Source organism: Mustela erminea, chromosome 7 (genome assembly GCF_009829155.1).
Source record: "Mustela erminea isolate mMusErm1 chromosome 7, mMusErm1.Pri, whole genome shotgun sequence".
In the NCBI taxonomy this organism is placed as follows: Eukaryota; Metazoa; Chordata; class Mammalia; order Carnivora; family Mustelidae; genus Mustela; species Mustela erminea.
The window spans coordinates 90,120,232-90,148,078 of NC_045620.1; the positions used below are offsets into that span (position 1 = coordinate 90,120,232).

The following is a 27,847-nucleotide window of genomic DNA, read 5'->3' on the forward strand; positions in this document are numbered from 1 at the left end:
GAGAACAAGAGGGAGATCCAATTAATTACCCTTAGAAGCAAAGGTAAAAGTTGAAGATTACGAGACCCATTTACAGGAGGAAATAGACCCATCATTGAGCCTAGAGAATGGGAGGATTGTTTAGGGCCAGAAAAGCGTCTCAATGTTCAGATTCCATTCCTTTTCTGGAGCTTTGGAGAGAGGAAGGTCATGGCTTGGGCCTGTTGTCTTGGGCCGGTCCTGGGCCCACATCCTGCCCCCACCCGGAGGGAACAGGAGCTTCAATCCTCTCTGGGAGTTGATTTGGGCTGGCTGGCAAAGGGGAGCCAGCACACCCCTCCCTCCCTGTGAGAGAGGCCCCTCCATTATCATCACAAGGGCTGATGTCACAGACCCCACAAAGCAGCTGGGGCCCCAAGGGCATGGTAACCCTAACCCCAGCAGTGACTGAAACAGATAGAGGGTGGCTCTCCCACACAATGCCCAGGCCCCCACTTCTCTCCTCCTCCTCCTTGCACTTCCTCAAGAGCTTTTGTCTTCTGGTCCCTTGGGCCCCGAGGCTCTCTCATTCCCCAGCAACCACTGCCCATTAAACTCAAGCTGAGGCCTCTGGGGGAAAGGAAAGGGTCTGGCACTTTCTCTCCCTCCCCTTATCTCCCACTAGCTAGTCCCGGTCCTCATCTACCCGGTGAGCAGATACACCTCGCCTGTGAGCAAAGGGGCAAGCTGGTGATGGCCTCACATCCGTCCCAGGTCCCCCCACCCTCTCTGCTCCGGGAACCCCGCCAGGACTGCTCTTCCCTCTCTGGAGAAGGCCTTGTTAGCCCCTGCGCCGGTCAGTGCTCAGAAGCTACAGAGAATGTTCTGGGGTGAGTCAGGTTCAGTTTGGCTTTGCGGGCTCCCATGTCCGCAAAGCCCTCTGGTTTGCAATCTCCCCAACTGGCCGTAAGTCTCTGCAATCTCGGAGATGCAAGGTCCTCATGCCCACCTCAGCACGCTGACCTGGCTGGGTAGAGAAAGCTAGGAATGGTAGCTGTACTGGTTTTTAAATGTGACCTGGGGATCATGTGGGGAGCTCTGGGACAAGGCTGGTGGCAGAGCCGTAGGTGTTGAAAAGTCTCTCAGAGTCGTAGGAGGCAGAGAGGGGAGGTAACAGCTCAGAGCTTCTGGCTTTCCCTCAGGAGAGCTGTATTTCCAAAGGGGTTTGGTTACCATTCAGCGTTTTAGTCCTGAATCTTTCCCAGACACTGATGAAAGCCATGGACTTTCTATCCAGAAAACTGGGTGAATGCGTGCTGGGGCATCCACTTGACCATGGACACTCCCACACACATGGTCCAAGGGGTCACTAACCCAGGGTTAAGAACTTCTGAATGCTAGTAGAAGTTTTGGCACCAAAGAGACGGCAGAGAATGTTCTAGGTGGTGGTGACGAGGAGATGCCCCCTGGAGGACTGGCTCTACTCTGAGCCAGGTGGTTGGTTGATTTGAAGGGCTTGTACCCGGTTCACGAACAGGCGCTTGTCCCAAGGGGGCAAGCGCAGCGGGTGCTGTTACCCCATTTCCGGCCTTATGCTCCGTGGTTCTGTGTGTGCCCCCCACCCCCCGTCCCCGGGGCTCTGCCCTTATCCTCCAGACACCGGCCAACTTTTCACTCTAGCGTGGTCTGCCCCTGCGACCCTCCCACAGCTTAACACAATCTGAACTGAACTGTTTCAAGGCCCAGGTAGTGAACATCCAGCTGCCTCCACACCGTCTTGCCCAACCACACCTGCTCTGGCATTAGGCCCCGAGGCCCGTTCCCTCCCCGCAAGGGGCTCTAAAACAGGCTCGTTCCTCCCCTTCCCCCACTTGGCTTTATTCTGGAGAATGCTACATCCTCCTTCTGTTTGGACTAAGAGCCCTTTCGCAGCAAGGGCTGCTTTTCAAGCCACAGGAGGGCTCAGGCTGCCCAGACCAGCGCTCCCCTCGATGGCGAGGATACCCGTGTTAACTGGATCGGCGGGAAACCCAACCCAGCGGTTTGGGACGTTTCCAAGGGCTCCTTGCCTTGTGCAGCAGGTAGGCTTCCTCCCCCCAGTGGGCCTTTGCCTGCTCTAGTCCTCAGTCCCGTCCAGGGGGTGCGATGGCTGCCCTCCGGTTCACCCACTGCAGCTGCAATGTGCGAGAGGGGCAGAAGAACCAAAAAACCATGAGACAACACCGTGGCTTTTGAAACAGGTACATAGGCTCCCTTTGTTTAATAGCAGTTAAGACAGAAAAATGTACAGGAGGGATCAACATGCTCTTTCCACAGGGGAGGCTCCCAAGAACCACGAGGCCCGTCTGCATTGGTAGCTTTAGGAGTGAGTCTTCAAGAAAAAAAAAAAAAAGTTCCCTTTAGAGTTAAAAATGGACTCTCCTAAATTTCCTCCATAAATGTGTAACTATTTGTGCAAAATAAAAACACTATTTCCAACACATTAGTGAAAAGTAATTACGAACGCAAGCAAAGGAAAAGAAAAAGAAAAAAAAAAGAGGCAGTTGAAACAGCCAGGAGCAGAGTCCTGGGAGATGGGAGGCGACGGGAGGGGCGCTCCGTAGCAGGCCCCAGGGAGTGTGGAGAGGCTTTATGAGGGAGGTCATGGCCATTGCCGATCTTGGGGATAGGAGAGCCCTGGGTCTGGGGCTTGCTGAGCAGACCCTTGTCAGGTATGCGATGGAGCTAGGCTGGCTTTGAGGCCAAGAGACCACTAGGCCTGGTATGCGATGAAAACAGTGGCAGCACTCCTTGGAAGCTGGACAATCCTTTTGTCAACAGGGATTCCGCTGGTTCCAATTTCTACCCCCCAATAGCTTCAATCACAGTCCCAAGAGATTTCCTGTGAATGTCCAAACTATACGAGCTGCCTACACTATTACTGAAACCTATGAGAGTCCCAACCCAGAAGGTCCCTTTAGAAACATGGACCTGGTTTCCCCAAGAACTTGGCTAAGAGTCACGCCAACCCCAGACTGTAGGCTTGTAGCCACCGCTGCTCTTGCTCTGCTACTGGGGCCTGCTGGGGCACTTCCATATCTCTGGGCACCCGAGGCCGGGTCTTAGGAGTCTGAAGGGCATGGCATGGCCCCATGTGCACAAGTCCTCTCAAGGCCTGGCCCAGCTAGAGGCCTGGAGATCAGACTCAAAAATCCGACTTCGCCAATTCAAACAACTTAGACATTGCCGGTCCCTGTTTTTTGACCTTCCCTTGCCCAACCAGAGTGTGTCTCTAGACACAACTCAGTAGCAGCATGTTGGTTTCGTCAGAGAAGACTGAAGACAGACCAAGAGGAAAGAGCGCCACCAAAGGGTCCTCTCCTAAGAGTCTTGAGCAGGCTAAGTGTTTTCTTTAGAGGAAGGTCGTGAATGAGGTGCAGAGGAAGCCCCATTCTGCTCCCCTGTCTGCTTTTCCTCTACAGCAGTCTTTCCAGGGTATGGGCTTGAGACCAGCCCAGCAATGATGACTCAGAGAAGACAAAATCTCTGACATGCTTAAGGTTCTCTCTGTCCCATGTCCCATGTCCCAAGATCCATCTGAAAGGATCTTGCTGCAGATGGGAGACTAGTGAAGGAGTATGTGTTGGGCCCTTCTTAAGCAACAGGACTTTAGATTACTGTAATCATTTCTTGCTCTCTTTCAGTCGAACCCAGGGCTTGGGTGATGGCATCTGGGATCTCATTCCCATGGCCCCCCACTTTCCCTTGCCTTTTGCAATTCTGGGTGGCAGCATTCATCCCTGACCCTCCTCCTGAGACCCTGGGCCAAGCACTGAGGCCTCAAGGTAAGCCTTAGAAAGCTTCTCTAGAGCGGCCATGCAGCCTGGCCTCTCCAGCTTTGAGGAAGGCTCATGTCTATGGTGTGTAATCTCTTCCCCTTCGTTTGCAAGTTGGGATGGGGTTCTGGGGGGATTGGGGTGGGGAATGAAAAAGGAAGCATTGCTCTCCCCAGAAGCAGCTAAGTAGCTGGCAAAGGTAGTGAAGAATTCTGTTTGATGAGTCTCTCCTCCCACTAATCCAAGCTGGAAATGCCTGTGTGGCTTACTTGTCATTGTTTGGTGATGCACAATTACACATTTGCCGGTAGCCACAGGAGCACCTTCCCAAAGAGTCTTAGAGTGCAGGTTCCTCGGGCTGACCTCACAGCAAAGCCCTTGCGCCAGGTGTCGGGAGCCCATCTGCGACAGCGGACACAGCCTCCCAGCTAGCTAGTTCAGGCTCCCTTGGCACACTCCAGAATGTGCGAGATGGGATTATAGACAACCTTTCTCAGATGAGGCCAAAAGATGGCTATGGGGGTCTCAGGAGAGGACAAAAGGCTTGGGCTTGAGTAAGAAGAGCTTCACATCAAGGATATGACTTAGTAACGGACCGCTGGGCCAAAGGTGAGAAACTACTAGCCACGACTGGCCCCGTCTGCTTCATGGAGACAATGGTTCCATCCCAACAGGCATGCTGTCCAGCTGCGGCTGCCGCCACAGTACAGAGCTGATAATGTTTCTTGTAAAGATGGTGGCCAGAGAGCTGGTTTTCAATCACAAGGGGCACTCCCCAGTAACCTTCAGGTTTTACTGAAGGGTTAAGGAAGGTCCATTTTCAGGCTTCTAGAATCTGACCAAACCCAATGACACTACTGAAGAAGGTCAAGTTTGAGACTCTCTGTGAAGATCTATGGAAGTAACTGCTGATCTCTGCTCTGAATCCAGTGCCTTGACCCTGAAAGAAGACGATGAGATGAACAGGGAAGGGACCGAGGCTCTGATTCCATTCACACTGGCTTTCTAGAGCTAATAAAACACTTCCTGGTGTGGAGCAACCTGCGGTTAGTCATGGGGTCCAATTATCACCACTGTATACTCAGCTCTATCTTGTCCCAGAAAAGTCAGCAATAAAAGCACTGGGTCAGATCTGGGCTGAAGAAATGGCCACTCTCAGGGGACTGGAGTGAAGCTGTCCTCTGGCCACACGCCATGCTTGTCCCCCTGCTGATGAACATTGGTGGACTGGGGAGATACGAACTTCCAGAACCGTGTGTGCTGGTCCTTCATGTGTGCTGGTCTTTCATACACTAAACAGTAACGTTTTCCAGGTCCTCTCCTTGCATCAGGAAGGACCAACCTCCCCTGCGTGGTGAATGGGGTGCTGGGAACGAACAGGATATACTTTGTTATATTTTTGCCTACTCACCTTACCTCCCAGGACCAAGGACCCATTACGTCTGTGTCATTCCTGAGCCCCAGACCAAGGTTCTAGGGCAGCAATGAAATGTGGTTCATCGTCCTGGGACTGGTGACACCACCATCTCTAGGCCGCTACAGAGTACAGTATGACTTCCCCAGAGTCCCAGCCTAGCAACACCTCATATACTTGCTTTTTCTTGTGCCTCTTTTACTATAGGGAAAGGTTACGCGAATACTGTACACAGGTTATTAAAAAAATACATTTGCTCTCTTTGAAGAAGAATGCACAAGGCAGGGCCAGCCGGGCCTGGGTCCCGGCCTCTGGGGCTGACGTGAGCAGCCTCTGCAGGCCTGAGGTTAACTTTCATGAGTGGTGGCTGCTGATGAGTCCCCGGAGCTGCTTGGCCACAGTGTCAATCAATTTCTGCTTGTCTCGCTCATTTTTCCGGAACTGTGCAAACATGTTGTTCTTGCGGCTGGTGTCCCTCATCCTAAACAGAGGAAGAAAGAAGGAGAACAAAGTGTTTGAGGAGACAATGGTGGAAGGAGACCAGGCGGGAGGTGGGATGGTTCCACACATCTCCACCTCCGCCCAGACCTGAGAGTCCAGAATATTTCCATTGTCAGGCCCCTACTTAACCTACTGTTCAGGAAGCTGTCCTGTGGTACCCACTGCCCTCCCAACCTTAGTCACCTCTGGAAGAGAGTCCAAAGCCGGCGATGGAGGGGCCAACCTCCTGATCACCCTCCTCCCCCCACTGCACCTCTTTCCTTCCCTTCTAGCTCCAGGTGTGCAGCTCCCATAGGAATCTTGGGTGTGCTGAAGCCCTGAGGGTCAACAGGCTCTTACAGAATATCTAGATCCAGGATCCACTTATCATCTCCTGAGCTCGTGAAATCCTGCTGCGCCCTCAGAGCTGGTATTTGAAAGAGAAAGCAGGAACAAACTCTCAGCTAGTAATTCTAAGAGGAGATGAGTAACTGAAAGTCACTGTGTATTTCTAAACTTCACTGGCCAGTTGCTCTGTCCCATCCCTAACAAAACTAAGGGCCTGACCGATCTCTTTTGTCTCAGAGTGAGGATCCAGAGACGGCGAGGCGGTTGAGCACATCATGAGAAGGAGAGAAGACGGACCATCCTTTCGCTTGTGGAGCCAGAACTTCAGCCAGGAGAAGCCCCTGAGAACCCGAGGGTTGTCCATACCCTCACACCTTTGACCTTCGCAGAGCTTTCTATTACCGGGTCCCGCCAAAGCTCCAGAGATGGCATATTCCTAGAGGGCAAACCATGGGCAGTTCTGGCCAATGCTTGTGACCAGATGGAAAGACCTAACCAGGAAGCATAGGTAAAGTCATGACCAGGTTATGGTGTCACAGAAAGGCCCAAGTCTGGGTAAGCCATTGTGATAGAACATGGGAATGTGCTAATCCCTGCAGAATCCACAACCTCTGACATCTGACCGTGACTTCTGGCCTCAGTCTCTGCACACTAGACCTCCAGCCCACTGCTAGTTCCAGTGTCAGAGAATTAAGAACACTGCCCAGACCAATTTCGCCCTGGGGTAGGCATAGGCGATCTTCACCACCATCCCCCAGGATCTGGGCTGGCTTTCTGGCTTCACAGCTCCCTGGGCTGTATGTAGACAGGTCCAAAGGAGGGGAAGGAACCTGATAAGCCTGGTAATCTATTGGCCTTTGGCCAATCCTGGCCCCCCCCTTTTATTCCCCTGTGTGGTGTTCTGGCTTCACAGCTCCCTGGGCTGTATGTAGACAGGTCCAAAGGAGGGGAAGGAACCTGATAAGCCTGGTAATCTATTGGCCTTTGGCCAATCCTGGCCCCCCCCTTTTATTCCCCTGTGTGGTGTTCTTTGTTCAGAGGGGCAGATGTGAGGCCAATGGGTTAAAGCTAGAGATGCCACAAGGGCAGTTATATTCATGAGGCTGGGAGATTCTGATGAGCACCAAAGCTGTGTGGTTGGGGCCAACACTGAGAGCCACCATGAGTTGTGACTTCTTTCACTGATCTAAGCTTATGGGTCTTCAGACTGGAATTATTCACGTAAACTCAGAACACTGAGTATAAGGTACAACCACCCACCTGTACAGGACTGAGCTTGGAGGGGAGGAAGAAGAGGTGACAGAGGCTGGTTGAAAAGAGAGCACATGGTCCTCAGGCTCTGATGATTACTGTATTTGGTCCCTTATGCATGGACTGGACAATTATGTCTGTGGAACTGGCCTGGCTTTAGATTATTTATCCCAGAGAAGGATTCCATTTCCTTTGCTGAATATGCTATGAATCTAAAGAAAAACAATGCAAAACAAGGAAGGAAGAAAGGAAGGAAGGAAGCGGAAAAACACTCTCTACATGTATAGGGCGTTCATTTTAATGTCCTTTGTGATCATGAATTTCATGACTCCTTGAAGCTGCCCAGAGATGGGGAGCCAGAGTTGGCTTTCAGCCCTCATAAAAGAAGCTCTCCAATAAGGTAGGAGAAAGGGAAGAAGAAGGTAGTCCCTGAGCCTCAGAGGCTAGGAGTTCTCGGCAATTAAGGCCCAGAGTTGGGATTACTCCAAAGATAAACTCAAGTGCCTTGACGGCCGATGACAGCATGCTGGTTTGTGCCCTGGGAAGCACCCAAACCAAAGTGGGGGGCCCTCTTCCCCTCCCCTTCCATTCTGTAAGCCTAGGATCTGGATCTACTTTGGCTAGGGCCACCTCTCAATGACACAGGTGCCTCTTCTGTTTCCTGAATGTCCTTGGCATGTTGAAAAGGAGAGATAGTCAAGCTCTGGTGGTAGATCTGGCTGGGGCGAAAGCAGGAAAGGGTCAGGTAAAGGGGCTGATTCCTATGAGGCTGGGAAGTAGGAATTTGGGGGATCCGGGTGGCCTTTGGCCCTCCTGGGTTTGGGAGGAAGCTTTTAAACCCTGCTGATGGCTGGGGATAAGCACACGGCTTTGTTACTGTCAGGCCTCCAGAATCCATGGAGAGGCTGACTGTTCCAGCCCATTGCTGATCCACAGAAAGTGGAAGAGACAATGCCTCTTAGATCTAGAGCTTCTTAGGAACAGACAAGCAAAGGACTGTTGAAAGAAGGAAATGGAAGGGAATCCCACAGCCCATTTGGACACAGAGTGAATACAACATTAAACACCACCTGGAAGGCCCAAATGTCCCTCATTTCAGCTGGGATTAGGCCTTGCCTCTAATAAAAAGGTTTCTCCAGGAGACGTAGGTTCCAGAGCTTAATGCCATGGGCTTCACCACCAGGAGGTGGCGGAGAAGGGGAGACTGTTGAGCAGCTTCCTTCTGTCAGGGCCGAGTTTCAAGCTTTGCACTAGCAAAGAGTGTGGAGCATGCCAGGAAGCTGAGTGGGAACAAGCTTTTCCCTGGCACCAATGGGGGAAAGAAAATCCCTGCCATCACCTCCAGCCCCATAGGGATTGGTATGCCAAGGGTCACTCTAAGGACCGAGGACAGAGGAAACAGCCAGCCAGTTGGCACCAGACTAGTTTAGTAGATTAGTATGTCAGGGGGGAGAAAAGTCAGAAGGTAAGGATTTAGTGTAGTCGTTAGTGTCAGTGAGGAAACCAGAAGGACTTGCCTCAAAGTGATGGAAAAGGCCCAAGTGAATAATATACTTACTCTCTAGATATCCTAGGGAGGAAGGTCATCAGGAGAGAGAATCATGGGAAACAAAGTTAAAATGGAAATATCAGTCTGTCTTGGTCTGGTGAAAGCTGCACCCTGGGCTCTTGGTTTCTTGGCTCCAAACACTTTCCTCTGCGTCCTGTTCTTGCTTACTTTCCACTCCTCCCCTTCCCACTCTTCTAACTGCACAGTAGGGAGGACGTACCTTAGCCTTTCCTCTGCTTACGGCTGCACTCTGACCTCCTAGCTGCTGGTCCATGTACCCAAGTTCACATATGGTCACATATGTACTTGCTGTACTGCTTAGATGCAGGGTACTCTTCTAAGAAGCTTCAAAGAAGCTGGCACTTAACTAGTGTGATGACAATAAAAACCCTCCCTTTTACGTGGATCCTGGTCTCTGGCTGCCAGCTCTCAACTAGGTTAGGAAAAGCCAGAGCTAGGCTGCATAACAGATTCCAGCATCTGGGTGGTGTACTGGTTAACCATGAGACGTTCTGGAGCTGTCTAACCCAATCTCAGTGGGAGCACCTTTGCTGGCCAGTGACTGCCCAGAGCAAGAATGAGACACCGTGTCCAACAGCTTTCTTGGGACAGTCGGCACAACAAGGCTCGATCTGGCAGGGAGTTTGGGGGTGGGTGGGGGGGGCTGAATGGGGATGGCGCTGCTGAAGGTTTCAGGCACTCCAGGAACTTCTCTGCTAGAAACCACAGAAGCCATCTTTCATGGGGCTCTTCTGCCCATTGTCCCCAGATGATTGGGGCCAGTCTTACTCTGTTCACCAGGTGGCCTGAACCCAACCTTAAGGCATCTTCCTTTATTCTCTTGTCATCTTCAGCTAAAGAGATATTGCCCCATTCAGCTCCAAGGGCTTGCCAGAGTCCACCTGACCCATACTTGGCCTCAGCTTCTTGGGGCTCAGGAGCTAAGAGGCTACAAGAGGAAGGCCATCTTGCCCAATCCAATAGCGGAGACTACGGGTAGCACTTACGGCAATTCCAAGAACAGGCCTCTCTGCTGTGTTTGGAAGGTATTGGCCAAGAGGAAATTATCCCTGACACGGATTCCCATGCCCTTTCCCCACCTCCCAACAGAGACCACCAGACTGTGTACTCACTTCTCAAGCAGGGTCAGAGCTGTCACTGGGTTCACTCGCAAGTACTTGCAGTTGGGCTGACCATAGTCAGCAAGGTAGGTCGACCAGTCCCACTGGATGAAGAGATCCAAAAGCTGTAAAATATTGAAACCCCACCCCAGGGATTAATCAGACAAGACAAACCAGGACTTTAGAAAACCCCTAACATCCTCTACTACCAGCTAACGGTAAATCTGAAAAACAAAAATAAAAATGTAGTAAGAGAAAGAATGGCTGAAGATTGTTCATGCAACTACAGAAATCAGTGAGTCATCAGTAGAAGGCCGAGTCGTCTCGGCCATAAGTGTTGTGATCGTTGTGATGCTGCTAAGACTATGGGCCCAGCATTTAGCTCTCAGGGGCAGGCCTGAGACTGTCATAAAACTGGTCACTTATTCATTTAATAAATACTTGTCAGATGCCTCCCCTGTGCCAGGCACCACTCTAGAAGCTCAGATTCAATAATGAACAAATGAAGATGGGTACAGTCTGTGGCACATACACACTGTACAAGCTTTGAGGTTAAAAAGGTGTGGGTTCAAGAACCAAGGGGTGCCTGGGTGGCTCAGTGGGTTAAAAGCCTCTCCTTTCCGCTCGGGTCATGATCCCAGGGTCCTGGGATCGAGCACTGCCTCAGGCTCTCTGCTCAGCAGGGAGCCTGCTTCCCTTCCTCTCTCTCTGCCTGCCTCTCTGCCTACTTGTGATCTCTGTCTGTCAAATAAATAAATAAAATCGGGGCGGGGGGAACCAGTTTCCTGACTTGCTGCATTGACTTTGCCCAAGTTGCTCAATGGATACCCTGAGATACACTGAGAAAATATATATACAAACCCTCATAATTTCCCAAATAATAAGAATACTAGAAACATCTCTTGTCCTAATACTGGCCTATGACCCCTGTTCTTGAGATCTATCTCCTCAAAAGCGTGTGATTTCCTGGGTGGCAGGAGTGTCTTTTGTTCTAATGAGGTGATCCTGGGTGGGATCCCGGATAAGGGTTGCAAAGATCAAGCCATGATTAGAAGCTTGGAATTTTCAGTCCCACCACCCATTCTCTTGAGAAGGGAGAAAAGCTGAAAATAGGGTTCACAATTCATCGTGCCCATGTGGTGACATTTTCATAAAATCCCTGAAGTACGGGGTTTGGAGAGCTTCCGGGTTGGCGAACGCATGGAAATTTGGAGAGTGGTGTGCCTGGAGAGAGCATGGGAGCTCCTTCACGCCCTTTCCCCCAGACCTTGCCCCACGCATCTCTTCCATCTGGTTCCTGAGTTATGGCCTTTTCCAATAAACCTGTGATCTAGTAAGTAAGATGTTTCCTGACTTCTGGGAGCTGTTCCAGCAATTCAGCAAACCTGAGGAGGGGGTCAGGGAACCTCCATCTGCAACAGGTGGTCAGAAGCCCAGGTGGATAGGCAGGTGGCTGGTGTCTCAACTGGGGGGAGGGTCTTGTGGAACTGAGCCCTTAACCTGTGTGAGCAGACGCTGTCTGCATGTCTGCATGTAAACAGTGTCAGAATTGAGTCAAATTGTAGGACATCCAGCTGGTGTCGCAGGGAACTGCTTGATGTGGGGAAAAATGTCCACGCATTTGGTGACCAGAAGTGTCAGAAATGAAATGTTTCATGTGGGTAATAAAGGAGACTTGGGGGAGAAACACAGTAGGGAAGAACGGAGTTTTTCCCTACGTAGAAAGCAAAGAACTGAGTTTTTCCTCTATACATCGACATATACACAAGCCTCTAGTATGTAAACAGGACACAGAAAGAACACAGAAACACGGAACTAAAGAATGAACGGATCGCGTCACATTACACGAGGCCATCTTTGTAGCATCTGTGTGGACACTGGCTGAGTAGATGAAAACAAGAGCCACCGTAGGTCAGGACTCAAAAATGGGCTTAAGTCCATGCTGGAGGGCACAGAGCCTGGCACTGTCGGGAGTGTCTGAGAAGAATGCCATGGAGTTAGGAGTGCCAAGAACTAGATGGGTCTCAGAAGATAATGAGAGCACTCTGAGGGTAGACTGAGCTCTGAGTCTGGGGGAGAGCCTGACTTAGAGAAACTTAAAAGAATTTTGTCAAAGGCTTTGGTTTCCCAGCTGGATTTAGCCTCAGGTTATCACTCTAACAAAATACTTGAAAACCATACCTGAGTAAAACTAATAAAGAAATCGATGCATTTCGAAGGCAGTTGTGACGAAAGGGAAACTGTTGCTGCCCTCTGTAAGCTTCCAGACGGGGTAAAGTCCCATTCTCACATTGCTGCATAGGGGGAGGGCCCCTAAGCAATCTTTTTGGTAATGAGATACATGTAAAGGCTTTTGGGACTCAAGACATGTCCCTGCTTCTCCCTTTCTAAGCGGTAACTGCTGACGGAGATGAGTGGGTGGCCATCTCTCTGTGCAGAACAAAGACCAGAGAGGCCTAGAGTCAAATCCAATGCCAGAGCCTGGGCTCCAGGCACACCTTCCTCCCCTGTCTGTCTTCACTGTGCAGCTGGGCAAACAGGCACTGTGGGCCTTGCCCTGCTTGGCCAAGCCTCCTCTTCCAACCATTCTTTTAGAATAGTTGTTATAAACCTCCTCAGGCAGGACAGGAATTGGCTGACATCCTGAGCCTAAAACTGAGAAAAGCCCCTATCCCCTCAGCCAAGAAAGGGGCGTTACAGATGAGAGGAGACGGGGAGAGAGCAGACATGTCGGTTGGTCTAGGCTGGCCTGGCCCCAAAGGGCCGTCTCAGGCCTCTTTCAGGTCAGGCCTATTTTAGTTGGCAAGTAAAAGGCCTTCTACCACTTCCTTTCACTGCCCCCAAGGCCTCACAGAGCTCTGCTTGAGGAGAGAATTTTCCCTGACTTCCCATTCTCACTGTGGTGGTTCTGTGCTGTAGTGTCCAAAGACCACGTGAGACAGTTCTCTTTCCCTGTTCCCAAGAGTGCGAGAGACACTCGGGGTGTCCTTGGTTCTGTGCAGTCCTCCCACTACTGTGCTTTACAAACACAATTATGCCTTTCCCTCAAATCCCAGGAAAAAATTATGAAAAAAGATAGCATTCTTTTAATTAAAATTTCTTCTCGGAAAAAGGTGAAAAACCTGGGGGAGCCTGTTACTGTTTGCTCAGCAGGGAGTGAATACAAAGAAAAAAAAAAGATGAATAACAAGTTGAATTGGAAGATTCGGAAAACCCAATTTCCTAAAAGTTATTCTAGGTATTTTCAGGTGTGCACCCACATGCGTGCATTTGATGAAATTACCTTCTCCATTAACGATTCCTAATTTCTGTGATGGAATTAAGTGGTATGCGTATTTTCTGATTTATCGCAAAGAATGCCATGTCCTTCTGGCTGCTGACAACTGGGTAAACCACCAGTGGGGTGTGGAGGGAGGTACATGATTTAGCTCCTCGGTTTTCTATTTTTATCTTCCTGCCCAAGTCTCTCAATGCCAGTATCGAGCCTAAAAGCTCTGGGATGATGAACTTAAAAACTTAATCCCATTCTGGGCACGAAAACTACACAGCTCTATTAAGCTCAACAAGTCCAAGCCTGTTGATCACAGTCTGGGTCTGTGTTGCTTTCCGTGGTCTCTACAGGGGCTGGTGCCCAGATCTTCTGGCTGCCCTTGAGAGAGATGGACATAGACTACTAGAGTCTGGGGAGCACTCAACCAAGTCAGCAGCATGGAGCATGGTTCCGCTGGATTCCACAGAACAGTGTTAGGAGGCCAGGAGACCCACAGGCCAGCACTGATCAACAGCACCGATTCCATACCGACTCGCAATGGTGAGTCTGCCTTCCGAGCCTGGACCTCCACATACAATGGCCCTGTTATGGCTCAGTGAAGACTCTCGCAGGGATGCAAAACATTTGGTCACCACTAGTGAGCTCATTCTTCTTAATTTCTAAGATTTTTCATTTGGAACTAATTTCAAACTTATCCCAAGGTTGCAAGAATAAGCAGAGAATAAAGAACATCGTATGCCTTCCTCCCACACCCATCATCAACATTTCACACCATATGCTCCAGCCTTCGTGTGCTCTTTCTCTCTTTACACACATGGGCACACAAGAACTTCCTTTTCTGAGTCGCTTGAGAGGAACTTGAGTGTACCATGGCCCTCTATTCCCAAGTACTTCAGCATTCCCAAGTATCAGGGATATTCTCTTGCATAACCATAGTAGTTTCCAACTGCAGAGAATTTAATACTGACATGGTCCATATTCTAATTTTAGAAATTGAGCCAATAATGTCCTGTATATAGACTTTGGCTTGGGTTTTGCTCCAATATATCATATCGCTTAGGATGCGGTATTACATTTGTCTTCTGTTGAGTCTCCTTTAATCTGGACTATTTCCACAGCCTTTCTTATATTGACATTTTTGAAGAACAGAGTCCCCTGCCACCTTTTTCTCCACTCAGTTTTGTTTTTTTCTAGTGCTTTCTCATACTTAGATTTAAGACCTGCCCTTCTGGCTGGAATTCTACCTCAGTGCTGCTGTGTATTCCTCAGAGGAACCCTGTCTGGAGGTGTACACTGTTTATTTGTCTCTCCTTGGTGGTATTAATTTTGAGCACTCTGTCAAGATGTCGTCTGATCTCTCCCTGACAAGGTTTTGTGTTTTCCTTTGCAACTAGTAAGCAACTGAAGACAGTTTAAGACCATGCGAATATACAGCTCCTGATTAAAATTTCCCCTCAGCTTTAGCGTCCATCGAAGATTCTCGTCGGCTTCAGCTTCACCGTTGTGGTTGCAAACAGATGGCATTCCAACTCCACTCTTCCTTGCACATTTATCACTTGTCACTCAGCATTTCTCCACCCATTAACTTACGTATTTATTTATGGCATGGACTCATCGGCTCCCATTTTCTCAATGGCTTATAGTCATTACTCTACCTAATTCATTATTTTGGTGCTCAAATTGTCCCTGATTTGACAAGTGGGAACCCCTTTGAGATGGAGCCTGTGTCCTTAAGCCCCATATACTTTCTAAGGTCATGCTTCCTTTCTGACATAATAAGGTGTTTCAGGCTTGTCTTGCATCGACCATGCCCCAGCCATTTCTCTGAGGAGCTCTGATTTCTTTTAGTGGTAATGTTATAGAGACCAGGATTTGGGGGCTAGGTGTGGCCATTGCTCCTGGAGCATCTTTGTTAATTGCTACTGGGGGGCAAACCGTGGGAAGTTAAGCCCTTTCAGTGCACGGTGCTAGGAAACACATGCATGTAAACATACACATACATATGTGAGCACATGCACATACACATGTTGTACATGGGTGTAAGCATGTACACATTCATGCTTTGGAAAGGACAAGTTTATAGCAACACCTCCAATTCTAATCATTCTCCCAGAGTTCTTTCTTGCCTTCCTCCATTCTGTATTTGCGCGTGCTTTCTTCCACAGCGGATAACCTGGCTCTCAAGAACATCATCTCAGTTACTAATTTGCTCAGGCCTGGAAAATATCTAAATAGGTTCGGAACTATTTGTATAGGCCACTAGAGGAAAAAATGCACAATTTTTCCCTCCCAACTTAAGACTCAGTGTACAATCCATGTTTCTAAGTCACTTGGGCTCATTCTTAATTCTCCCTTCAGTGTAGTTATGGTATTCAGCTAAATAAATGGGTTCATTTGTGTCCACTTGCTTTTAGTTTTAGGCTCCTCCCTCCCATCCTTGTTAACTTTTTAAATATGCAGGACATTAACATGCTTCCAAAAGTCAACTCAGAGAAGCGTTGTTCCCTCCCTTGAAGTATCTCTTTTACCCCGATCCCTTCCATGGCTCACAGGTAACCAACTCCCTTGGTTTTGGATTTGTCCTCCTTATGCTTCTATTTGTGAAGAAAGGCAGAGGCACCCATGCTCTCTTATTTCTCTTTCTTTCTTTCACAGCAAGTAGCCCATTATATACGCACTTTAAGAACTCTTACCTCTTGATGTTCAGAAGTAGGTGGTAGATGGAGAAGAAAGGGGGGTCGGGGTGGAAGACTGAAGTTAAGATCACTTCCACAATCTTTATGATTTGAACATCACCTTGCAACTTTTACTATATCCTCATGCTTTGTGTTCTTATTTACTTAACAAATTTTTTCTTATCGATTCATATTTGGATCTTAAGAAACATGTAAAAAGAACATCTGACGTCACTATCACAAATGGGAACCCACTCCTATTGCCATAAATGGAAGATATTCCAAATACTAGCACCACCAGGAGGTGTTGCCCCTGCCACAAAGACTAAAAGGGAATGGCTTAGGTCGTGCTTTCACCTTTCATGGTACCTCTCGGTGTTATCTAAACCTGCATCGTGACTACCGGAATGCCTTCTGTACCTCTAGTATTCCATCCACCCTATGTTTTGGGTTTAGGCTGTGACTTTTAGCCAAGAGTTCAGGGAAGCCTGTGTGCCTGGAACAGAGTTAAGTGACCTCTGTGTACCAAGGAGCACTCAGGACAGAAGCTTATGAGAGACGATCAGTGTATGCACGACTTCTGTGTGCTGGGCTTGGTCAAGAAGGGCCAGAGTCAAGGGTCTGCTTTGGCTGGTGAGGCCTACCTAGCAAGCCTGGCTGGGCTGAGAAACTTGTTAACACAACCACAAGGGTAGTTCACTTTGCTCACAATCAGGTATCCTCATTAACGTTTCTCTGTAGTTGGCTTTTGGGGAGTTTTTACTTCTGCCTTAGAACACTGTTACAATTCCCGATTCTGCATGGGATGTCTTCTGATAGGATTTACAGAACCACACTTTTGGGCTGCACTATGCTCATTCTATTTATATTTAAGAGGATTTTTTCCCCCTTTTTAAAAAAAAATAATTTTTTTTAAGCAATCTCTATACCCAACATGGGGCTCAAATTTACAATCCCAAGATCAAGAGTTGTATGCTCTCCTAACTGAGCCATCCAGGTGCCCCTATAGTTCTTAAAAGTATAAAAATTATAACCTACTAACATTTAAAAAGTTCACATGAAGTAACCTCTTCTAACATTTATTCAAAGGATTTGAAACAGTAATAACAAAACACATTTGCTTGTCTCAGATGTTCTCAATGAAAATGCAAGCCCATGAAATGCGGCAAATATTTTTAAAGCATCCACCATGTGCAAAGAACAGGACTGGGCCTTCCAAGTGTCATTAAAGTAAACGGTTTACCTTCATAGAGGAGAATAAAAGAAAAGCAAGAATAACTGTAATCCAAGCCAAATCAGTGAAATGTTATATTACATGACTTACTATTACTCCTTTTGAAATATCAACTGAACATTTTGCAAAATTTTTACTTATCACAAAATTTAAAATTTAAATTTAGGACAAAACTTAAACAAATTGTGGTGTAAACCACAACTCTCACTCTCTTTCTCTCTCTCTCTCACTCCATGTGCTTCAAGTTTAATGCCCTAGAGGTGGTGGGAATCATCTCAGTGATATTAAATCCCAGTTAGACTTATATCACAGTCATAGAGTTCAATATGGAAATGTGCTTGCATTTTATTAACATCAGTGTCAGATTTTTAAAAACTTTTTCTTTTGAAATAATTTTAGGCTTATGTAAAAGTTGCAAAAATAGTTTAGATAGATAGTCCCTCTGAACCGTTCACCTCTCAAATGTTCACCATTGACATGGTATAATGATCAGAACCAAGAGATTAACATTGGCACAATACTAGTATCTAAACTACGACTATTCTGCTTTCACTAGATTTTCCACTAATGTCCTTTTTCTGATCCATTCCGGGATCCCGCCTTGAACTTATTCGTCATGTCTCCTTTGTCTCTTCCAATCTGTCACAGTTCTTCTTCTAATCTTTCAAGACCTTGATACTTATGAACAGTGTACCTTTGGTCTTTTATTTTATAGACTGTCCCTCAATTTAGGTCTACCCAATATTTTCTATGGTTAGACTGAATCAGTAGTTCTTAGCCAAAGGGGAGCGTAGTTCCAAAGGGACATCTGGCGATGCTTGGAGACATTTTTGGTTATAACGAGTCTGGGGGTAGAGGGGGTGTTGGTGGTGATGCTGCTTCTAGTGGGCAGAAGCCAAGGATACTGTTAAACATCCTACAATGCTCAGGACAGCCCTCATGACAACGAATTACACAATGCAAAATGTCATTAGTGTTGAGGCTATGCATTTTCTTGCAAGAATACTACAGAAGTGATATCATGCCCTGTTCAGTGTGTCAACATCAGATCCACAGCAAAGTTACTATTTTCACCTTTGGAATTAATATACTCCTGGAGGGAGCTCTACTTTGAGGCTATGCAAATATCCTGTTTCCCCTCCAACTTTTGTCCACCAACTTTAATATCCATTGCCAGATCCTGCCTGCAACAATATTGACGGTGGTGGTTGACTAGTTCTCTCATTTCTTTGGTAGTTATTAACTGGAATTCTTCTGTGAGGAAAAGTACTGTCCTTTCACCTCCATTTATTTATTGGTCCAATTATTTATATCAGCATTACCTCATGAATATTTATTTTATTTCCCAGGTTATAATCTTACTACGATCATTATTCATATTTTGTTTTTCAAATTGTTCCAGTTTGGGTCAGTAGGAATTCCTGCAGATTCATTCCCCAGTGTATTTTCAGCCAGTCCTACCTTTTTCTGGACACTTGCTTACTTTTTGGCACTAAGACATTGCCAGCTCATCTTGTACCTTCCCTGCCCCTGCTCTGCATTCAGTCACTTTTCCAAAAAGCTCTGGTTTCTTTTACCAAAGAATGGTTTTTAGAAGCCAAGATCTGGGCAATTAGCATGCTCATTTCTACTGGGGTGTCACTGCTTTGAGGGCATCTCAGTGGACAGAGCTGAGAGATCTCTGTGTGTTTACTAACTTGCCTATCATCTATATTTATTTCTGTAACTATTTATGTATCTGTATTAAAATCATGAGTTCCTATCTGATGTCTCCAATTGCAGTCCCAGCACCACGGGGTTCATGCTAGCCTTTCCCTCTTTCCTCCTTTATTACTTCTTTCTCCGACAGTGAGAAACCTGGTTCTCATTATCTAGAATATATTTTACTTATTTGTTCAATCTTAGCACAAATTTTGGAATTGCTAATCCATGCTCCTGTGAGAAGCAAATTTACTAACTAGAGTGTACTATTTTTTTTTTCTTTTTGCCTTTAGGCTTATAATTTCCACTCAAAATACTGGTTTTTAAATTACTTGGGTTAGTTCTTTTCTTCCTTATTCCTTTCAGTGTGGTTATATTATTCTTTCATAATTCAGTTAGACTTATTTTTCACTGCTTGTGTTCCATTTTGGATTCCTCCCACATTCCGGTTGACTTTTATTATTTATTTATTTGGGGGAATGAGTCAGAGCCATATAAAATTGTATGCAGAAAAATAGCTCCCTCCTCATCCCAACTAACCTGTTCTAGTTTCTCCACTTCTTTATAGATCTTTCCTAGCCACCCATTGCATGTACCCAGTTTCGCTTCTGGTTTATCCTTTTATTACTTTTGTATAAATGAGAATGTACATGGGCATTTTCTTATATCCTTTTCTTTCTCACTTGAAGGATAACATACCATAGATACTCTTCTGTGCTTTGCTTTTTTCACATAATTATGTGTCCTAGAACTCTCTTCCTAAATGCTAATTTCTTATTAATGATCATATTCTTGATGTATTCATATATTCATATATTTTTATACAAAAATAAACCCAGGTAAGTCATTTTTTAAGGAACAGGCCAGACATTATGTTTGGGGGCATTTCATTATTAAACTGGTGGCACAGGAGAGTTTTCAGTACTCACCGAGTAGGACATACTGATAAATAATGTGGCTTCTTCAATCAAAAGCACTCAACCAATCACTAATGATGCTTTGACTGCAAACAGAGTTATCTGTCCATGTTATTTATCAGAAGAGGACAACTCAAGTAGTGTAGTAGTTGATGTGACACTTTATAAGCAACATAGGTTAACAAAAACTGGAAATTATATTACTGATTATTATACAAAAATATGTCCAAGTGGGAAAGGATAGGACAAGGAAAGACATTTGAATCATGTTATACCAAGCAGCTACTATAATGGACTCTCTCTCTTTCTCTCTCTTTTTGTCTCCTGTATGACTTCTAATCTATTTAACTTTTATTTATTTATTTTTAAAAAGATTTTATGTATGTATTTGTCAGAAAGAGAGCGTGCGCGCGAGAGAGCGAGAGTGAGCACAAAGCAGGGAGAACAGCAGGCAGACGGAGAAGCACACTCTCGGCAAAGTAGGGAGCCTGATGCGGACTTGATCCTGGGACCCTGGAATCATGACCCAAGCTGAAGGCAGACGCCTAACTGACTGAGTCATCCGGGCGTCCCTCAATATGACTTTTAATTAGAGCTTTGGCAGTTCTGAAGTTGTCTCTACTATATTTCTTAGTCTTTTCAGAACACTCCCAAGGTTTCATAGGATTCAAATAAAAATTGTGATTTCTTGGGGGATGTGGTGGGGAGGACCAAGACCTGGAAAGGAGAGGCAAGTTGCTGGAAATCATGGGATAAACATGAGGTAGAGATGGCTTAATAGCTTACACTCCCCAAGATGCCACAGCTGTTTATTTTTAAAAATCCTCATTGGTCCAGGGATGCCTGGGTGGCTCAGTCGGTTGAGCGTTCAACTGTGGATTTTGGCTCAGATCATGATTTCAGGGTCGTGAGCTCAGTCTCCATGCTGGGTATGGAGCCTGCTGAAGATTCTCTCTTTTCCCTCCCCCTTTCCCCATGCACGTGTGAGCACACATGCAGGCTCTCTCTCTAAAAAAAAAAAAAGAAGAAGAAGAAGAAGAAGAAGAAGAAGAAAAAAATGTCCTCCCTGATCCAGGCTCTGGGTTGGGTTCTTGGCTGGAGCTAAGTCAAACTTCTAAACAGACTTTCTTTTTTGCAGGGTAACTGAGAAATACTAGAAAAATCCAAATGACTCAAAGTAAAAACTAGTCCAAGGCCACAGGGTGAGTTAACTGGATAGAGCACAGATAGCATCATTATAGCAGAACAAATGCCAACTTCCAGAAAAGGTTTTTGGAATGAGATTTTAGGATAAAGGAGGGACTTGTTGATCTTTGTTAGTGCGTACCAACATACATGCTTCTCTAGAAGAAAGTGTACAAGTATTTCACATGGATGAGTTATGCATGGGTAAAGGAATAGAAGGAAATCTTCAAGTAAGAATTATAGATTAATATTTAAGCAAACAATTCTGAGGGTGTCCTTGTGATCGCGCAGGCAGAAAGGACTGCCTGAAGAACTCAGAAAGTAGAGACAAAGAGACTGGAGAAGAGTGCCCTGCCTGTTCCCGCTACTGGACTAGTGCTTGTCACCCACACCAATTCACATCGTGCCTACTCTTGGGGAAGAGAGCTTACATATTTTTTGCCTTACTTTCTAATTTTGTGATCTGAGCCTCATCCCATGTAGATGGGGAGCTCGCCAAGGATGGGGATCACGTTTTCTCCTTCTGACTGCTCCACGGTGTGGACAAGCATAGGGCTAGATTCCTAGCAGAGACACGTTACATGGAATTCAAATAGGGGAACTAACATTTTGTAGGTATGATATTGGCTAGATGGTGAGACAGGCTTGTAATGTGTGTTTTCCACAGGAAACTTTCCAATGGACCAAACCCAAGGCCCTCTTGACCAGCACTAGAAGGGTGGCTGAATGAGGAAGAAGGAAACATCAAACAGGAGAGATAATTCCTGTCACACGTGAGTGGGAACCTAGCCCTGGATATGTGGTTCCGAGGTTCCAGAGGAGAACCCCCAGGACTACCAATGGGAACTCGGCAGCTGTTTGGCTTCAAAGTGACATGTGGGTTGGCTCCTAGTGGGCAGTGTGGGGCCTACCCCACATCAGGGAGAGCCTCCTCTTTCTAGAATGTCTGCAAAGATTCCACGGGAGTAAAGGATCGTAGGAGCTAAGGTACACACAGACAGACACAGTTACAAAGACACACTGACGACGGAGGCCGCACCTCTTTCCCCTGGGGGTGCTTTTCTTTACATGTTTTCTCTTGAACAGGCACACTGAGTCTTGTAGAGAATTGTGCTCTCAAAGCAGGTGTGTCTGTGAAGTAAACTTGCTGTACAAAACCCTGAATCTGTACTTTATATATATCCCAGAAAAATTTCTCAGGTTAAAGAGGAAAGACTACAAAACAAGTCCATGAGACATTTAACATATAATCTCACTGACAAAATTCTCAATACACTACCTCTTCAGAACATGGCCGCTATATCAGAGTAAACTTACTCAAGAGAATAGGAACATACAAAACACTAAGCCAGGCAGTTTCTTTTGTCTGTTCCCTACCTTGGACAGGATGAAACCAATTGCAACATTATAAAGTATTTTTCATAATCACTGATTCACAGGTGCCTTTTAGGAGGCAGGTTAACACAGCAAAAAAGAGCCTCAGGCTGGGGGTTCCCTGACTGACGATGTGACCCCAGATAGGCCACTCAATCTGGTTTCTCCTTCTGGTGATGGAATCAGAACAGCTCCTATCAACAGCTGAAGGCAGATCAAGAGAGAGAGGAGCATGGAATTGATTACTGGTCCCTTCGTGTTCACTGCCCAAGATCTCCCTCAACTCCCTGGCCCTGACTGAAATCTGGGCAAATGGAGGAAAGAGAAAGAGGGAATGATTTTAACAAACATAAACTGAGTACCAACAATGTATCAGGCACTCTTTTGAAAGGGTAATCAGATATCTCCAGGCTGACAAGTAACAGATACAGAATGATGGGAGCCTCTAAGAGGTACGCTAACAGAGAGGACAGAAAGTTCAGGAGAAGGGCATCTAAGCCGGAGCCAGGTAGGTGGGGACTGCCTTAGAACTAAGCAGGACAAATGAGCAAGTGATAAATGGCATCATATGCTTAGCTAAGGAGACTGAATTTTAGCCTCGAGCCTTCTCTCCTTGTTTTCATCAAAGCTCCTATCTGCTCTCTTCTAGATCATGGGATGGAAAACTACAGTCACCATTTGTTTATGTAAATAAACTTTTATTGGAACACAGCCATGCTCATTGGTTAACATACTATCTAGGACTGTATAGTGCCTTAATAGCTCAGTTAAGTAGTTGTGACAGCCAAAGGCTTGAAAACCCTAAAATATTCTCTATCCAGTCCTTTACAGACAAAGTTCGCCTTCAGATCCAGGCCAGGGAGGGCAGTGTGCTCTGAAATTTTCTCAGACGAGACACGTCTAATATCTCCTAAATTAAAGAAAAGACAGAAAGAAACTGGCTTCATGGAAATCCTTCCGATTGTAATGAGGGGGCAAAAAAACTTTATTATCTTAACATCTGGCATCAGAATTCTTTTAAGGCAGAAAAATGGGTTTGTGTCTCGCTTTGTAAGGAGAGGGAAGGAATTTGTTCCGCTGGCTCTCGAGAGGCAGGGAGCTGATCTGAAGAGAGGGGACTTCACCAACACGTTTAAGAAGGGCCAAGAGGGAAGTTCCTACTGGTATTATGGCCCCAAAAGATTTTGAAGAGCTGGGATGTCTGATTAGTGCCTGTTCTAAAGCTGTTTGCTGTGTAGTACGGGATATAAATCTCTCTTAGCAAGCCATGTCCTCAATCCTAATCTTTGGTCAAATCAACTCTGTTCTCAATTGCTTGGGTGGATGGGTTATATATTTATTTCTTGGGGGAACTCAAAGAGGCTGAGTTTCACACTGCAATCTGCACAACTGCGCCATGGAAATGGGAGCCCAGGAAAGACTGGAGGTTTCTAGCGATTCACAGAAATCTGAAGAAGGCTGCAGGATTTTCCATAGGCCAGGGAACTGGAATGGGGAGAGGCACCGAGTTTCTCTGGATCTCTACAGGCTAAAGGGACCCGGCTTATACCTGAGTTTTACCACACTGGCCACTCAAGAGGCTTCTTGGGCCTTCCAGAAAGATCTGACCTCCTGCTCTTTTTTTTTTCCCCCCCGGTTGAGTGAGGGGAGGAGAAGGGGCCAGTAGTGGCCATGAGGTCCCCTGCTCTTCCACCAGCCCAGCTGCCAGGCACGGGGCGGGGGGAGGGGGAGGCCTCATTAAGCTCTTTATCAGAGACCCACTGCACATCAGCAGCTTCCCCTGAAAGGGAACGTCACTCTGAGAAATATTTATATGCCTCATAAATGTGGGTTTATAGGTTTGCTATCTAAACTCTTCACCTCTGAGACTACCTTGGTGAAGAGAAAAAGAAAGCCAGGGAGGCTTAAGGCTTTCCCATTGTCATCAGCTCATGCCTGGGGGGAGACTCCCAAATAAAAATGCCAACACCAAGCATCCCTTTGTCAGAGACTGTCCTGTAAGGTCATTTCTCATGGATGACAGCATCTGTCCTGCTGCAGGGGCAGAAGGAAAACCTATTATCAGGCTTGATCACAACCATACTGTACATCCATGTTCCAGGAGAGGACGGGAAGCCTTCGCCACGGGCTGACAGACTTGCCCCTGGTCGGGGTGGGGAAGGCAGGAGGGTGTGGGCTTTGGATGGAGCTGCTGCCCCAAATGTCGTGGGAGAAGGAGCCACGAGCTGTGGGCCGGTGCTCTCTCTCCTTCAACGTACTGTGATTTGTTCGAGGTTCTTAGGTAAGTGGATTAGGACCCACACGGTTGAGTTTTTATGTAAACACCCTCCCTCTCTGGCCCAAATGGGTAAGTGGTTTAAAGCCGCACCCCCTGCAAGGGTACTCTGGACTGAAGGTTTAACATTAACAGGGTGAATATAAGCAAACACCAAGGAAATGGCAGGGCTCACCAGTCTCTGTCCTGTGCAAGCTCTTTCTCATCCACATTCTAAAGTAAACACGGTGATGAGCTAATCAGGTTTGATAAAGCAGCCCTCCAAATCTGAAATTATTAAAGAGGCTATTTAACATAGGATCTGCATCCCCTATTGTAAATAATGAACGTGACTCAGCCTAAGTACATATTGTGCCTTGAAATATTAATGACAGGAATGAGTGTGTACACTCACATGGGCTTACGCAGAAGCCGACTTCCGAAGGTAATGATGGGGAGGGGCGCGGTAGGTGTGGGAATCTCCTTTTGTAGATATTCAGCATCTAATTGTAATAAATTGTTCACAAATTGTTATATACACAAATATAAGGGGTGAGTCCTTAAGACTTTTTGCCAGGAGTGGCAGCCAATCAAAAAAGTTTGGAGACACTGGTTAGGTCACCTGCAGGAAACACTCTCTATCCAACATCCATAATGACAGTGGTCTGGGCTTTCTTCTATAAACGGATAAATTAAGAAATTTTAGTTGTAAAAAATTACTTCTTGCCTTATATGAGTCATTACAAATTACAGCCTGGGAACTTTATGGTAGGAATAAAAAATACATCTAACATTATAGGGCAGTAAAGCTGGGAATGTCCTGATACCCTGGGCAAGTTTAGAATACACTAGAATCTCAATGGTCTGGGAAACATGCTTGGGTCTGGACCAAAAGCTTGGCCTAGAGAGCCAACTTCTGAAGACCCTTAGTGCAATTGGATATGTATTTGGTTAAAACCTATTTTGTCCTGGGTTTGAGGGACAGGAGATGGAATAAAATTGCTACTCAGAGTCCACTGCCAAATTGTAGACCAAGCAAAGAAGCACGAGAAAAGTGATTCTCAACTATCAAGGGGTCCTTTATATTTGTTTTCCCTCTAGAAACTCCAATTTCAGAAGAGTTCTTCTGCCTTCCAAAGACTATGTTAAGTAAACACTAGTTCCTACTAAGGTCACAGTCCTGGTCCTCTTGGGGTTGGTATATTTGTTATTTCCCTTGTCTATAAATTTCTTTCTTCCCATTCAATTCTATTTTCCTAGTTATAGTAATATACCATTTTAATGAGCTACCTCAAGACCATTTTGGAAATAGATGGGATTAAATAAATTTGATAAAAATTGCTAGTGAGGATGGTTCTGGCCCTTGAGAGCCAAATGAAGGGCCCAGAGAGTGAGTACAGTATGTGCTCAGAGCAAGGGAAGATGGGCATAGTTTAGACAGAGAAGAGAGAATTTCAAACAAGAGATTAATGGCTACCACGGTGCAGAAACGGGAGTAGATGAGACTTGTTTAAAGGCAGAAGAAACTAGACATTTCTTGAATACCTACTATGTGACAGATACTGGGCTGGGCATCTTACCTATTTCATTGAATCCCCAGGAAAATCAACAGCCTGGATGGGTAGGTATCTCATTTTACAGATGAAGAAATGAAGGTCCCCAAAGGTTAAAACAAGGGGTTGAAAGGAACATTATTCAGAAAGTGATAGAGTCAGGACTCGGAGGCAGGGCAATGTGATTCCCCAGACGGGGCCCTTCTCTTCATTCTCTTTTGGGCCTCTCTGCATGGCCCAACCCGGTGTACAATCTGGCTGAGCGGAAGTGTCCCATAAAGGAGTAGCAGTGGGAAGACTGAAGAGGTAGTAGACTATTGACAGTGTAAGGATTTAAGAAAATTTTTTTCTATTCCAAGGAGAGTGGTAATATTTCATTAGCAGTCTATTTGTTGGATCAATAGCCTTGAGGAGAATGTTTTCAGGCAGGAAGATGTGAGGTGAAGAGGACCTGGGCTAGGACGGCAGCAGCAGGACAGCAGAGAGAAGGTTGGCCTCTGTATCAGATCCGACAGGAGGATGGGAGGCTGACGGACTGTTGCAAGGAGGCAGGGAAGACTCAACCATGAGTGAGAGGCAGTTTTCAAAATCCATTTCCCCGGGAACCAGGCATACAAACGGACAAATCAGGCAGGTGGCCCCATGACTATTCTCATTTCCAACAAAAGCAGCTGAATCAATATGGCTCCGGGTTCTCGGCACCTATCTTTTGCTTCAACTCTGCAGGAGGTGGAAAGATATGTCTTGCCTTTTGCATTGTGTTGGCTCACCATGAATTTTGTAGACAGAGAGGAAGGGTGGCCGGAGGCCACAGCAGGTCCGATGTGACCAGAATCAGTTACGGCTCACGAAACCTTAGAATTACCTAACTCCACCGCAAATATCCTCCCTCTTCTATCAGAATCTCCTTCTAAAATTGTCCTCATGTCAGAAACTGTCACAATATTACTTCTCAGAATTCTCATTCTAGGGAGGAACAATTTTTGCTGGAATTCAGCCTGGCATTTCATAAAAACAGTCTGGACACCCAACTTTTTCAGTTTGTTCTATGTTATCTCTTGGCTGGTAACACACCTTTCTCCATCCTGCTTTCCTTTGCTAGCTTTAAATGTATTCCTTTGCCTTGTGAGGGGTTTTCAGATTCCAAAGTAGAAGATAGAAGGACAGCATTAGAGCCTGGCTGTGTCACCAGCAGTCAGTCCTACTGCCAAGCGCGACTCCTCTCAAGATAATTTTTACCGACTACCAGTGGCCATCAGTGTCCCTTCCCGCTCTAAGATTCGCAATCTGGAGAATTCGTTATTAGGACGTAAATAGCTATGGGACAGAGAGAGTCGTTCTCATCACTTAGCAGGAATGAGGCTGCTAAAGTGGCAGACTGGGAGGAATTGTGGAGAAAAGCACCACTCCTTCACCTCACAGAGGAGGAAATTGAGGTCCAGAAAGATTCATGATAATGTGCAGAAGCCACCATGAATGGGGCTGGGGTTAGAACAGAAGTATGTGACTTGTAGCCCACTCTTCTTTCTACTACGAGCAGCAATTTAATCAGCTGGTGGAGAACCAGAATTCCTGAGACCAGAATACAAGTCAGATGCACAGAGAGGTGGAGAAGGAAAGGGAGATTTTTTTTTTTATTTAAAAAAAGTAAGAAAAGAATATAAAATCTATTTTACCCCTAGTGAACAGATGTTAATGATTTGTCTACTTTCCTTTCAATCCTCCTTTGTTTTAAAGGACTGAAACA

General features: G+C 46.3%; 1 protein-coding gene and 1 long non-coding RNA gene across 5 annotated transcripts in view; one reads left to right on the forward strand and one right to left on the reverse strand.

The window, feature by feature from the left end:
• The first annotated feature begins 326 nt into the window (after positions 1-326).
• LOC116595741 lies at positions 327-22,987 on the forward strand. 2 transcript variants are annotated; one of them, XR_004287847.1, is made up of 5 exons: positions 327-2,198; positions 6,253-6,420; positions 13,558-13,747; positions 21,587-21,692; positions 22,943-22,987. It is a non-coding gene; the product is annotated as an uncharacterized LOC116595741 (long non-coding RNA). The 2 variants fall into 2 exon arrangements; XR_004287848.1 differs by lacking the exon at positions 13,558-13,747.
• The window catches only part of EXOC6B (exocyst complex component 6B), a 615,706-nt gene continuing 590,042 nt past the window's right edge, over positions 2,184-27,847 (reverse strand). For 2 of the 3 annotated variants that reach the window (XM_032352447.1, XM_032352445.1), the window contains 3 exons: positions 9,949-10,061; positions 8,825-8,836; positions 2,184-5,668 (listed from right to left, as the gene is read on the reverse strand). In XM_032352447.1, coding sequence (XP_032208338.1) covers positions 5,542-5,668; positions 8,825-8,836; positions 9,949-10,061 — 252 coding nt within the window. In that variant the 3' untranslated portion in view covers positions 2,184-5,541. The remainder of the gene's footprint in view (positions 5,669-8,824; positions 8,837-9,948; positions 10,062-27,847) is intronic. The other variant, XM_032352446.1, reaches the window with a different exon arrangement.